This window comes from Dichotomopilus funicola (genome assembly GCF_033296635.1).
Source record: "Dichotomopilus funicola strain CBS 141.50 unplaced genomic scaffold C8A04scaffold_38, whole genome shotgun sequence".
NCBI lineage: Eukaryota > Fungi > Ascomycota > Sordariomycetes > Sordariales > Chaetomiaceae > Dichotomopilus > Dichotomopilus funicola.
The window spans coordinates 276,688-289,384 of NW_026944059.1; the positions used below are offsets into that span (position 1 = coordinate 276,688).

General features: G+C 56.3%; 1 protein-coding gene across 1 annotated transcript; it reads right to left on the minus strand.

The window, feature by feature from the left end:
* Positions 1–3,555: 3,555 nt before the first annotated feature.
* C8A04DRAFT_12739 (uncharacterized protein) lies at positions 3,556–10,293 on the minus strand (the record flags this gene model as incomplete). The annotated part of the gene is made up of 4 exons (XM_062777442.1): positions 3,556–3,810; positions 3,889–4,933; positions 5,030–9,995; positions 10,041–10,293. The coding sequence occupies 4 exons, from the start codon at positions 10,291–10,293 to the stop codon at positions 3,556–3,558; spliced, it is 6,519 nt and encodes a 2,172-aa protein (XP_062636375.1).
* Between the last annotated feature and the right edge of the window lie 2,404 nt (positions 10,294–12,697).

The following is a 12,697-nucleotide window of genomic DNA, read 5'->3' on the forward strand; positions in this document are numbered from 1 at the left end:
CATCATCCCATTAACAACCTAGCCACGGCAAAGCAACCAGGTGTATAAATAACACGGATCAAATCGGATCCGGCAGCGCTACGGTCCCTAACATCATAATTACACGGCAAGTACCAGACTCGGGGTGGACGGTGCGGATGGCTAAGCGCTACAATAAACGCAACCGAATGCACCCGCACAGACAAACAAGTGGATGTGGGAGTGAGGAGCAGGATTGGAGCAGGTGAAGGCGGCTTAAGAACCAAGAATGCGTTGCGAAAGAAGCGCGCACAGACAGACAGACACGGGATACTGCAACGGCAGTGACAAGCGGGACGGCATGGCATGACACGTCACGACACAACGTACATGTAGGACGGCTTGAATGGCCGGTACTGTATGACAAGAAAATACCAACTAAAACGAACCCCCAAAAAGGAACAGACAGGAAGGGAAGGGTATGCGCTGGACCTGGGGATGTACGTAGTCCCTCAAAAATAGCCGCGAGCTGCGAGCCGCTAACCGCTCAGGCCTGTTGTCTGCCCAATACTTTGTACCGATCTCCCGTCTAATCGGGCGGAAGGATAACTGTCAAACACTTCCCTTCCGGGAGTCGGGCGTCTAACTATGGAGATCGACGCTGTGCATCGGCTCTCGTCCGTCGGCGTCTAGGTCTGCGTCTGCGTCTGCGGCTAGAGTGAGTGGTATGCATTGGATTCAGCCGCTGGAAAGTCTTGGGGGCTCGTTTGCTTGCCTGCCGGGCGGCTTGGGTATCACCGAGTACGTAAGGTATTGACTGCCTGGCTGGAGGGGTTTGTATAGAGGGTCATGTTACGCGGCAGGGACAGGAAGCAGAGTTAAGGATGAAAGGAAGTAAGCTAGGTAGATCTTGTCCTTCCTTGAGGAAATGGTATGGGAGCAGCGGAAATATGGCCGTCGTGGGTGACGAAAACCGATGGACTAGCTCTGGGGAAAGATGGTGCGTGTTTATCTAAGCGGGGTATAGGGAAGAGATGGGGTCTGGAAAGCAACAAGATGGAGGAGAAACGAAACAAGGAAATAACATAAAATGAAACCCCAACTCCATAACTCCATTAAGGACTCAACGGCCGTAGGCGCCCCCAACTGTGGAGAGAAACCGACAAGCGAGACAACGAGAGGGTGTGAAAGGCGACCCCACCATCATGCAAGGGCCTGGCTCGGTCGAAGACATCGCACGACCTCGACCTGTTATGGGAAAGCGGAGGTGTTTGGTGCCGGAAGCAGTATCCTGCTCCTATCTGTGCCGTTTCCCCGCGTTATGGTGAACCGGCGTGACGGTGGGCAGGTGGGTGGACAGCTGACCGTGGATAGACGGGGCTATCGTCTGCGCCGTTGATATGCATGATTAGGGAAACTTCCGGAATATTCGGATGTCAGGGAAGTAGATAAACGGATGGACAAGTGTTGTTGGATATTTCGGTGGGAAAGGGGTGTTTAAATGGTGGGATGAGAAACAATAGGACGGAGATGGAAGTTGCTGACCATACTACGGGCTGAATATTATAGAGTAGACTAGGCTGCCGACTGGGCAGGCAACTGTACTGACAAGCCAAAAAAGTGGTTTTCTTTCTTTAATAAAGAAAAAAAAGTATGATCAAAAAGCTCACTGCCCACTTCCTCCGGGGAGGTCGTAGTCAGCTACGAAACCCAGAAGGGTTTTTCTTGGGTGCCCCCTCCCTGAATCGAACCTAGGAAGGGGAGCAAGCGGGCACGTTCGGTGCCCGCACTCCCCCAAATGCGCCATCCGCGGTTGGGCATTTGCCGGATGGGGAGGCTGTTGGAAACCGGTAGCGGAAGGGTAGGTTATAAAGGCCTGTGTGGGATTTAGGGCGAGGGAAGGAAGGTACGTGGAGTTGGCTGCTGTTGAAGATCGAATCTCATACCATTTGCTGCCTAGACTACAATACCACATACAAATGTAGACCACCCTCATCAATGATTAAGCCAAGCATAACACACTGTAACCGCAACACAGAAAACAACAACACCGCCAGGGGGGATGGTATACATCATGACAATGATGCATATGCGCTAAACAACCCCTAGGACACTTACGCACACACACACACACATCGACACAACGCCGACAGTATTGAGCAGAGGCATCCGTGACTTCATCATCCATCTGGAGTCCCCATCTCCCGTTTCTCTTGAGCAGAAAGAGCAGGAGTAAGCTGAATGGCAACCCTCGCTCCGAAGCCTGCCGTAGGAGAATACAAGGGACGGATGAGCAAAAGTAACGTGGCAAAGATCGAGACAGAACCAAAAGCTTCACTCCCTTTCCAACGCGTATCATTCTTCAGTCTATAAACAACCAACCACATGCTAATAGTACGTACGAAACGAAACTAAACAAAACACAACCGCGGTACAGACAGTCGCGTAATATCCGGCAAAACGGATACATCAAACAGAAACATGGCATCATAAGAACAAACGAAACGAGCTAAAAAGAAAACCGCAAATAAACATAAAGAAGAAACAAGAACCCCCGACGAGAACAAGACACAAAACAAGCATAACCGAGAAGCAAACAAAACGAAACAACAGAAAGCGCCCACCAAAGGTTGACCGGTAAATGCATGTCATGCCAAATCATAACGTAAACATAAACATAAACGTAACATGCCCATCCATCCAGACAGTTAACCCCCATTTTGATACCCCCTATCTTTACCTCCCCCTTACCAACCGGAGAAATAACAAAGTAACCCGTGATAAAACAGAGCCAAGTATGGAGTAAAATGGGGTGGGGAGCAAGCTGAAGAGGAAAATGGGAGAGAATATGGAAGAGAATATGGGGAATAAAATGAGTTATCTTCGACACCACACAACCACAACCCCGAATTCTGCCCACCCATATTGCTTGCTGCCATACTCAGTATTTTTTCGAAGTCCCAACTCTCAACAAATTCGATGTATCTCCCTGATTCGATTCTAGCAACCAGCCAATTCCGTATCTCCTTCATCCTTCTGGCTCCCTCCAGCGTTCTCTCTCTCCTTTCTTTCTTCTTATTCCCCCCTCGCACACTCCTATCGTATTATCCATCCACGTAATCCATCCATCCACCCATAATCCACCTTATTTATCAACCACAAAAAGCCCCCCCTTTCAAACCAAGCAAACAGCTTCCCATGTTATTATTACTCCCCATATCCATAGCCCTATCAACAAAAGCAGAGCAGGCGTCGCGCAAGACCTAGACCCAGCGTCATATGTACTCTGCTGCATGCATGTACTGTACTGTGCAAGAAGCGAAGCGAAACCAACCCAAGCAGACCGACCGACCGACCATTTTAGACCAGCCAGTTCTAATGACTATTTCAGACCAACCAGGCCAGATCAGACCGACCGCCTAAGCCAGATGCCAGGTCAGACCACCTGACTTAATTCAATTCAGTCCAGTCCCGATCCGGCCAGTTCAAACTCAAATCAACTCAACCGGTTCAAACTCGACTGGATCAAACCGGATCAAACCCAACTACCCTTCCCTTCACCCCCTTCCACAACCCCCTAGTCTGATCTCAATGCCCTCAAAAAAACTTCCCCAACGCCCGACTCAAATCAATAAAATCCACCGGCTTCGTGACGTAGTCGTTAAACCCGGCCTCAACACACTTTTCCTGCACGTCCGACATGACGTTGGCCGAGAGGGCGATGATGGGTAAGGGGCGATAATGGTCCTGGGCTTTATCCTGGGCCTTTTCCTTCTGCAGCTGCTGCGCTTCCCAGGCGCGTACCTCGCGACAGGCCTGGTAGCCGTCTTTGCGCGGCATGTGGAGGTCGCACTGCGTGATTGGTCAGTATACTTTTCTGTATAAGTGCTTGGAAGAGAGAGAGAGAAAGAGAGAAGAAAAAAGACTCACCAAAATTAGCGAATAATACCCCCACCCCTTCCCAAACACCATCTCCGTACACTCCACCCCATCAGCCGCCAACTCCACCTCGACCCCAACCCTCTTCAAATACTTCTTCAACACCTTCTGATTCACCGGATTATCCTCCACTAATAGTACCTTATACCCCTTCCCGCCCATCCTCCGCTCCATATCCACATAACTCTGCCGCTGGTCCTCCACCAGCCTTTGCGCCGTGGACCGGTTATGGTCGATACTCAGATCGCGCTCCTTGGCCGGGTCGAAGATGACAGCGAACCGGGACGGTTTGACGGGTTTGTAGATGTAGGTTACGCGGTCGCTGTTGGTCAGGGCGTCTTCGTATTTGGTTCCGGCCACGAGTTTGGTGACGGCTTGGCGCTGGACCGAGTCGGAGAGCATGAGGAGGCGGGCGTCGGCGAGGGCGGTGCATGATGAGCCACTACCACCACCACCGGGATCGGAGGAAATAGAAGGAGGGGGGGCAGCGGTGCTACTGCTGAGGATCTTGTCCATGAGCGAGACGATCTCTTCGGGTGACGGCAGGTTGGCGACGATGTGGGTCGGGTGGATGGCGTCGTCGCCGTGCAGGAAGGAATCGGCTTCGTCGACGGAAGCGACCGCTTTGATTTGGTGTGGCGTGTTCTTGGGCAGGGTCATTTCGATGTGGCGGCGGGTGGCTTCGCGGCTGTGGTTCTGCGGGCAGATGATCAAGATGGAGTACCTGCTGTGCTGTTTCTCGCCGCCGTCGCCCTTCTGGTCCTTCTGCCTTTCCAGCTCATGGTCCGTGGGCGTGGACGTGCCTGGCCGGTGATGGTGGTGGTGATGGGGCATCTCGAGCTTCATCTGCGAGAGATCCTGCCCGCTGGCCCGAGCAGCCTGACTGAAGCGCACAAGGCCGGCGTTGACGGACGACACGGACGAGCGGTCGGTGGCGCGGCTGCGGGTGGACGACTCGGAGAAGTTGGAGCTCCCGCTCGAGGCCGCTGTAGGGGGGGATGTCACAGTGCCGGTTGATGAAATACCCGCAGTACCACTTGGAATACCCGTAGGCGTATTATTACCGTCGGTACGATTACCAGAAGCAGCCGCAGCAGCCGCGGCAGCAGCAACTTCCACAGCGCCCCGGGACAAGTTATCTGACCCCGTCGCACGCAGAGCCGCCACAGCCGGGGGATGAACGGGAACCATCGGCATAGTACCCATCGTCGTCGTCGTCGTCGCCGTCGTCGTCGCGGCTGGTGTAGGTGCTGGCATATCCGGATGATCAACCTCCGTGGGCAAGCCAAAGCGGGCAGTAAACGTGAACGTCGACCCCTTGCCAGGTACGGCCGTGCCGACCATAGTCCCGCCGTGCAACTCAGCCAGTTGTCGGGAAATCACCAGCCCCAACCCACTCCCGCCATGCTGACGGGTGCTGCTGCCGTCAATCTGGCTGAACGGCTTGAAGATAAGGTCGGCCTCTTCCTTGGTGAACCCGCGGCCGGTGTCGATGATGGAGAACTCGAGCATAATCTGGTCGTCATCTTTCTCCTTGTCGTCGCGCGGCTCGGGGTTATTGTTATCGGGCCGCACAACGCGCACCTTGCTGAACACCTCGCCCTTGCTCGTGAACTTGATCGCATTCCCAATCACATTCAGCAGCACCTGGCGAATGCGCACCTTGTCCCCCTTGACAAAGGCCGGCACGTCCTCCTCGACGACATAGTTCAGCTCTAGCCGCTTGGCAATCGCCATGGTCGACACCAGCTCGTTCACGTCCTCGATCAGCGAGCGCGTGTGAAACCACTCATAGTTCAGCTTCATCATGCCGGCGTCGACCTTGGACAAGTCCAGGATGTCGTTGATGATCATCAACAGGCTGTTGGCGCTGGTCTGGATTGTGTTGGTGTAGTCGCGCTGTTCCTCGTTGAGCGTGGTATCCTGCAGGAAGCTGACCATGCCCGAGATGCCGATGAGCGGCGTGCGGATCTCATGCGACATGTTGCTGAGGAAGCGGCCCTTGGAGTCCATCGCCTCTTTGAGTTTCGTCTCGAGCAACTTCAGATCGTTGATGTCCGTGGCCGACCCGAAGTAGGAGCTCGCCCAGTTGCCAAAGTTGACGTTGCCCGTCTCGACGCAGCGGATCAAATGCCATCGGTACTCGCCCGTCTTGGACCGCAGCCGGATCTCCGTCGTGTACGAGAGCCGCCCGCTGCTGTCCGTTGACACCTTGATGACCCCCTTCCGCGCGAGCTCGGTGAGGTTGGCCGTCGGTAGATCGTAGTGACACCCATCATGAATACCGCTGCCACTGCCGCTGCTGCTTGAGCTGTCGTTACGCGCGAGCGGCGAGTGTTGGGCTGCGTGAGAAGCAGCAGTAGTAGGGGTAAGAGGAACACTCAGGTGCTTCGCCGACTGCCGCGTAGCCGTGAAATCCGCCGACAGCGATCGGCCATGATTCTTAAACTGCGTTCTCGGCTCGAGGGAATTCGTTGTCGTCAAGTTCTGCTGCTGTCCGCCACTGCTGTTGCGGCTACTCAACGGAATCCGGCACTTGGCCAAATCATCCGGATGCACATAATCCATGAACCCCAGCCCCAGCACACTATCAACATCCTGATCCGTATACGACTTCCACTGATCATTCGCAAACGTGATCCCGCCTTCCTCCGTGGCCGTGAAAATAATCTGCGGAATCAGATTCGCCAACAACCGATGTTTTGCCTCGGACTCAGCCGTCTTCTCCTGATCCCGCGCTTTGTCCTCCGCAATCTGCTGCTCGTGAATATCCATGTACGACCCCAAGAACTGTAGGATCACCCCACGCTTATCCTTCGACGCCACCGCGCGCGCATAGAACCACCGATACTCCCCATCAAACCGCCGGATCATGACCCGCTCGGCAAACTGCTCGCCCGTCCGCACGCATTGGCTCCACTTGTGCAGATACTTCTCGCGGTGGTGCGGATGGATGCTGCCCCAAGGGTCGGCCGCCAGATCGCCGGATGTCTGCCCGCGGTACGTCAGGAATCGGCTGTTCACCCACACGATCTCGCCCGTCTGCGGCAGAGCCACAAACACGTGCGCCGGCAGCGAGTCCAGGATGAGCCCCTTCAGCTTGTCCGACGGTGGCGTCATGTCGCTCGGCACGATCGACCCAGTCCTACTGGGTGCCGCAGGCCGTGGGATTCCCCGTCCGATTGTTGAGCTCGGCGGTAGAGACTGGAATGTGGACGCAAAGTCGGCCCCGTACGAGTGCAGCTTCGTGTGTCGATGCGGTGTCACGGTCCCACCAGTAGCGGCAGCAGCGGCATTAAGACTCTGCTTGTTGTATGCATCCGCATGCACCTCGTACAGACTACTGCCACTACTGCTCTTCTCGATCGGCTGCTGCTGAGACGGCGTAACAATACTCGGCAGAGAAATACCATCCTCCGACTCTTGTTGACGCCCAGAATCGATACTCGTTCGGGCCGTCTCTACCGTGGTTGGGCTGGCCGCAGCGGAAGAATCCGGTAGCTGTTGCTGTGATTTCGCCGTTGAAAGCCACAGCGACGACCGTTTCTCTCCCCCTGGCGTCGGTGGTGTATCCCGCGAGTTGCCCCTCGGACGTGGGCCCGCAATCGCCGTCCCTCCCGCTGCTGTTGTCGTCGATGCTCTCGTGCTCATCGGTCCAAAGTAGCTGTCCGCCGTAACGGGAGCAGGGCTCGAGGTTGGCGGTCTCTTGTTGCTGCTGTTGTTCGCCGGATCCAAGACAAGCCCCAGCGACGACATATCATGGCTGGGCGTTCCGCCGGGTGAGTTGGTCGAACTACGAGCTGGGCCAGAATACTCGCTAGGGCTGGTCATGCTGCCGGCGACTGAGTCGCGCGAGTAGTCCGCTTCCGAGGGCAGATACGCAAACGAGGCCAACGCTGTCGGATCCGCCAGCGGCCGTCCGTCCGGTCCCAGCGCCCCAAAGCCTGCCGTGTGTGGCCGTCGCTTCTGCAGGCCACTCAGCTCCGTCTCGAGGTTCGAGTAATGCCGACAGAGCGAAAAGGACGTGGCCAGATGCGGGGCGAGGTGCTCTAGCGAGTGGCGCAGATTCGACGGGTACGGGATGATGGGGCTCAAGATGGACAGGATCGCAATCGGCGCGTGCTTCTCCTTGGCTGGCCGCTCGGGGGAGGGCACGGAAGCGCCCGAGGGGTCTCCGGTCTTGCGTGCCGAGATCTTCTGTTCCATAGCAGCGGGGTCCAGCTTGAACGACGGGTTCGGCCGGGACAGCAGCACATGGGTCAGCGGGATGTGCAGCACCGTCCACGCGTTGTCCATGCCGATGGCTTCGGGGGGTACCATGGCCGAGTAGTCCGTCGGAGCCGAAGAAGGGTTGAACGACTCCTCATCGACCACCGCGTCGGCGAAGAAAGGGTTCTCAGCCGGGTCCGCTCGCACTGCAGGCGAAGGGGCCGGCGACTGTGACCACGGAGACGGTGGCGCTTGTTCGTACTCCTCGTACGTCGGTGATGGCTTCTTCGCTGATGGCAATGATTCATCCTCCGCCCGGGACGCGAAAGTCGACTTCCTCTCTAGTATTGGTGGTCTTTGCTGCGACATCCGACCGCCCCCGGCCGGTACCGCAGGCGAGAGAGCAGAACCACCGCCAAGCATCGACGTCAGTTTCGAGAGCGAATCAGACCGCGGTCTCCTCCCTTTCTTACGCGCTCCTTCGGGAGACCTGGACGAGGTCGGCGATGTCGACAGGCCGCCACGGCTGTCGTGCGATGACGGCTGCTTCTTGCCCGTCGGATCTTGGTTGAGATAAGGGTACGACCTGGTGAGCGCTACTACACGGCCGCGGTCCAGGATGCGGAGAACCCCGTTGTGGTCAATCAGCGGATCGGCTTCGTAGTCGAGTGCCTGGAGCACATTCAGCACCTTCCCATGTCCCTCTCTCGGGGCCGAAAAGGGGGCTTCCCAGCTCGGGATGTCTTGTTGTTGCTGTTGATGCTGCTCCTCCTCCAACGCATCGTGTTGCTCCAGAGCCTCCTGGTTCAGGCTGGTGGTTTGAGAGTCGTCACCGTCTCTACCGCCACTCTCGTCATCATTGTCATCGTTACCGGACTTGTAACCTGGGATGGCCAGCGACGGATGGTGGGATTTGCTCCTCAACAACGTGTTCGGCCGCCGCAAAGAAGGGAACGTCCGTTCGCCCGATCCCGCTGCGCTCTTTCGGTTCTCCTCGTACGACGTGAACGAATGTCGGCTCTGCAGCGACGGCCGCGTTGGTGGCCCCGGCCATCCGGGTGTCTCGGGCGGTTGGAAGAAGCGCTCTGACGTGTTGTCCGTGCTGCTGAGCTGGAAGCTGGAGCCCCTGGCCAGATACCCCACGCTCAGGTCGTCCTCGCGATGCGCATTGTACGTCGCCTTCTGTCCCCACGGCACGTTTTCAATGTCAGTAGAATCGGCGGGGATCGCTAGCGTCACACGTTCGGCCCGGTACACGTCGACCATGATTTGCACCACCGTGTCCCACCATGCATCAAGTCCCGGTTCAGCCGCTAACATCAGGGACAGCTCGTAGAGGTTCGGGCTCGGGAAGTCGGACGGCTCCAGGGCTGCTGAATGGCACCCCGGTGGGAGGAAGGTCATGGTCGAAGCCGGCGTGGAGAGGTTCGACACGAGCGTGTCCTGGCCCTTGAATATCTCGCTCATCGGCCGGATGCCATCGGGCGGGATGGTGGGCGAGAGCGTGGTAAAAGGACGGTGGACCCCTTGGGTGAGGAACGAGGGAGGTGTCATGCGTGGGAACGGGTATGACGGTGTGGCCGCAACCACCCCAGGTGTGGGCGTGGGTGCCCCGCGGATTGTATGGTTCGATGACCCGGTCGAGGCATTCGTGGCCAAGGTGTTGAGCGGTTCCGTGCTGGACCCGGTTGAGCGGGGCAACGACGAGGGCGAATTTTCTTCGAGGATCGGCGAGACCCTCGCTGGGCCGAGCCCAGTCGGTTGTCCTCCTCTTACCGGCAGCTCTCTCCTCCCCATCTGGCGAGCGAGGTTCTCGCGGTACTCGTCCAACCGCCGCTGCGAGTCCTTCGCAGGCTCTGTCTCAGCCTCAGCATCTCCCCCGGCCTCGGCTTCGGCTCCAGCTTCGATCCACTCGGCGGACTTTCGAATCCTACCCAGCTCTGTTCTGGCGTTCAACGAAGATGCCCCTCTTTCCCCTCGAAGAGCAACTCCGCTTTGGGGTGAATCGCGGGACGGCCCATGCCCGTCGGCCTGGGCCGCTGCGGGGATGTCCGACCGCCGTACGCTTGGTGCATATTCCGGATCGTCTTTGAATGAGATGGACTTTTTGATGGCAGCCGGTGCGGTCGGACTAGGCCCGCTCGAGGGCGGGGTCCCTTCCTCCCTATTCACCGGGCCGCCCGACATTTGTTCCTGTTCTGCTGTATCTTGTTCCGCCGTGTCTTTCAATCCCCCTCTTCCTGATTCTGCTGCCAAATTGGATGGTGTCGTTACAGCATTCTCGGTCGAGGGCCAATGTGGCAATGTCGACTGTACAGGGCCTAGCTCAGCCCTGGTCTGTTCTGCACTATTTGGGGTTTCTTCTGTTCGATTGCGGTCGAGGGGGCTTGTCCCAAGTACCGGCGGTTCAGAACCTCGTGCCTGCATGCCTCATCGAGGGTGGGTTCCCCAGCGACGTCGTCGGTCAGAGGCGGCCACTGAGGCTCGAGCGCAGGACCGGGTACGCATCCAACGCAAGGATCGGGGGGTAGTAGTAGTGTACGGGGGTTGGGATTTTGTTGGTCGTCGGTAGTGTGGTTTGTTTGTTTGTTTCGTGTTTGTGGGATAGTCGGGAACAAGAAATCAAGTCCCTGTGAATATATGTGTCACTGGATACGTCACGATACTTGAAACTGCGGTTAGCAGGTCGCACTGCATGAAAGGTGAAAAGAATGAAGTGTGTGGTTCCTGCGTGGGTTGTACGCATGGTGTGTGCGTGCGAAGAGGAACAACAATTCATTACCTAGCTCGTTGCCGGGAGGTTTCCAATCAAGGTTAGCAGCAGAGGAGGTAGGAATGGTGACAGTCAAGTATCCCGCAGTAGGTAGCAGTAATTAAAAAAGAAAGGCACAGAAGGGTAAAAGGATCTGGACGGATGGATGTATCGGTGTGCCGTGCAGCTTGCAGTGTGTAGTGTGCAAGCCGTGTCCCGTTGTCTGGAATTGGGGGGTAAGGGACGCAGAGTCGTGTGGGTTCAAGAATCGCTAGTTTCGAACTGTGTGGAATGGAAAGAGGGTCATCGGCTGTGGGCTTCTGTGGGCGTGAATTGTGGCCTGCCGACTTGCGTGCAGTTGAGCAATGGGCGTGGGGAAGGTGGAAAAGATGGCAAGAGCGGCCGGTTGACAGACGAGAACAGGGTGGGTTCCACGGGAGTTGGCAACGCGCCCCCCATGACGAAAAGGGGAACTATGACGTTATGCTGCCTACCTGTGCGTTGAGGCAGGCCAAAACCCATACTCCCTTTTTTTCCCCATGTTGAATACCCGAGGCCGGGTCGCCAGGTTTGAGCCCCAAAAATTACTATATTAACTTTAAAGTCTTTGATGAGTCTGAAAATAAGTTCATCCTCCATCCCTTTACTTCCCTCCTCTCTCTGTCTCCTCCAGAATACTGGCAAGTACACAAAAGTGTGCAAGTGGAAAGCCCGCCCCCCTGTCCGCTTTCGGCTAAGTCCATGTCCATGGGTGGGGCCCGGCAGGGCATGGAGAAAACCTGCAGCATGAACATGCAGCCCATCGTACACTACGGTAAGCAACATCTGCTCTATCCTCTTGTGACTCGGCAAATTTTGGGCTACTGCATTTTCCTCGCTTGGTCTGATTAAAATAAAATGAATATTGACTAAGGAATTTAGAGATGTAGCTGATACTGCAAATAATACAGCTATGTCTCGCCCATGACTTGCAGCCTCGCCATGTCGAGGTCGTTCTCCAACGGGCAACAGGCTCGTGGGATCCCCCCTAGGCCCACCCATATGATCTGACTCTTGGGGGATCCAGGGACCAACGCAGGGGATCCGTCCGGTTTGGATCTGGCGGGATCCAGGGCTGTGCGGGGCCGGGCTTCGACGGAACTGCACGACAGGTCATCAATTACAGATTCCTTCCTACCGTCGATGTCGACAAATAAGATAACAGCTTCACGATGCAAATTTTATCCCTCATGAATCTGTCGCTGACATCATGGCCACAGGAATCGAAGATTTCGAAAAGGAGTATATCGCCCCCTTTTCCAGCCTTCTCGTCTCGGGGACGCCATAGTCTCGGTGTCCTATCTTAGTGCAGGTGGCCATATCGCCCAAGGAGAACGGCCCTGCGTAGCACTCCCCACTAATGGAAGCGTTGAGAAAGGGTAGGGTCGCCGTCGGACCTTAAAGTTCATGGGGCCGTCGGGAAGCCGGAGTAACTGGTCGGGTGACGGCAAGAAGGACGGGAATATTCTGCCCAAACATCTGAGCCTTTGGCTAGCGACAGAATTGCAAAACTCCAAACCTTTCTTTAGCCAGACCCAACGGGGCAGGTCCGTTGCAGATTGGAGGTGGTTGATCTCTTAAAAATGACGTCACGCCCGGCTTCCCGTAACCGATGAGAGGCGGCTGAGACCCTTGTGAGACCCTGGGAAAAGGCTTTGCCCATTTGATTGGCTTGGCTAGCAAGGGTCGGACAGTGTGTGGCTTGCGCAGAGTGTGGTGTGACAAGCAGAGGCACTGTGGTTGGATTCCGCGACCGATGTGCGATGACAAAGGACGACCACTCAGTACATGGAGAAAACA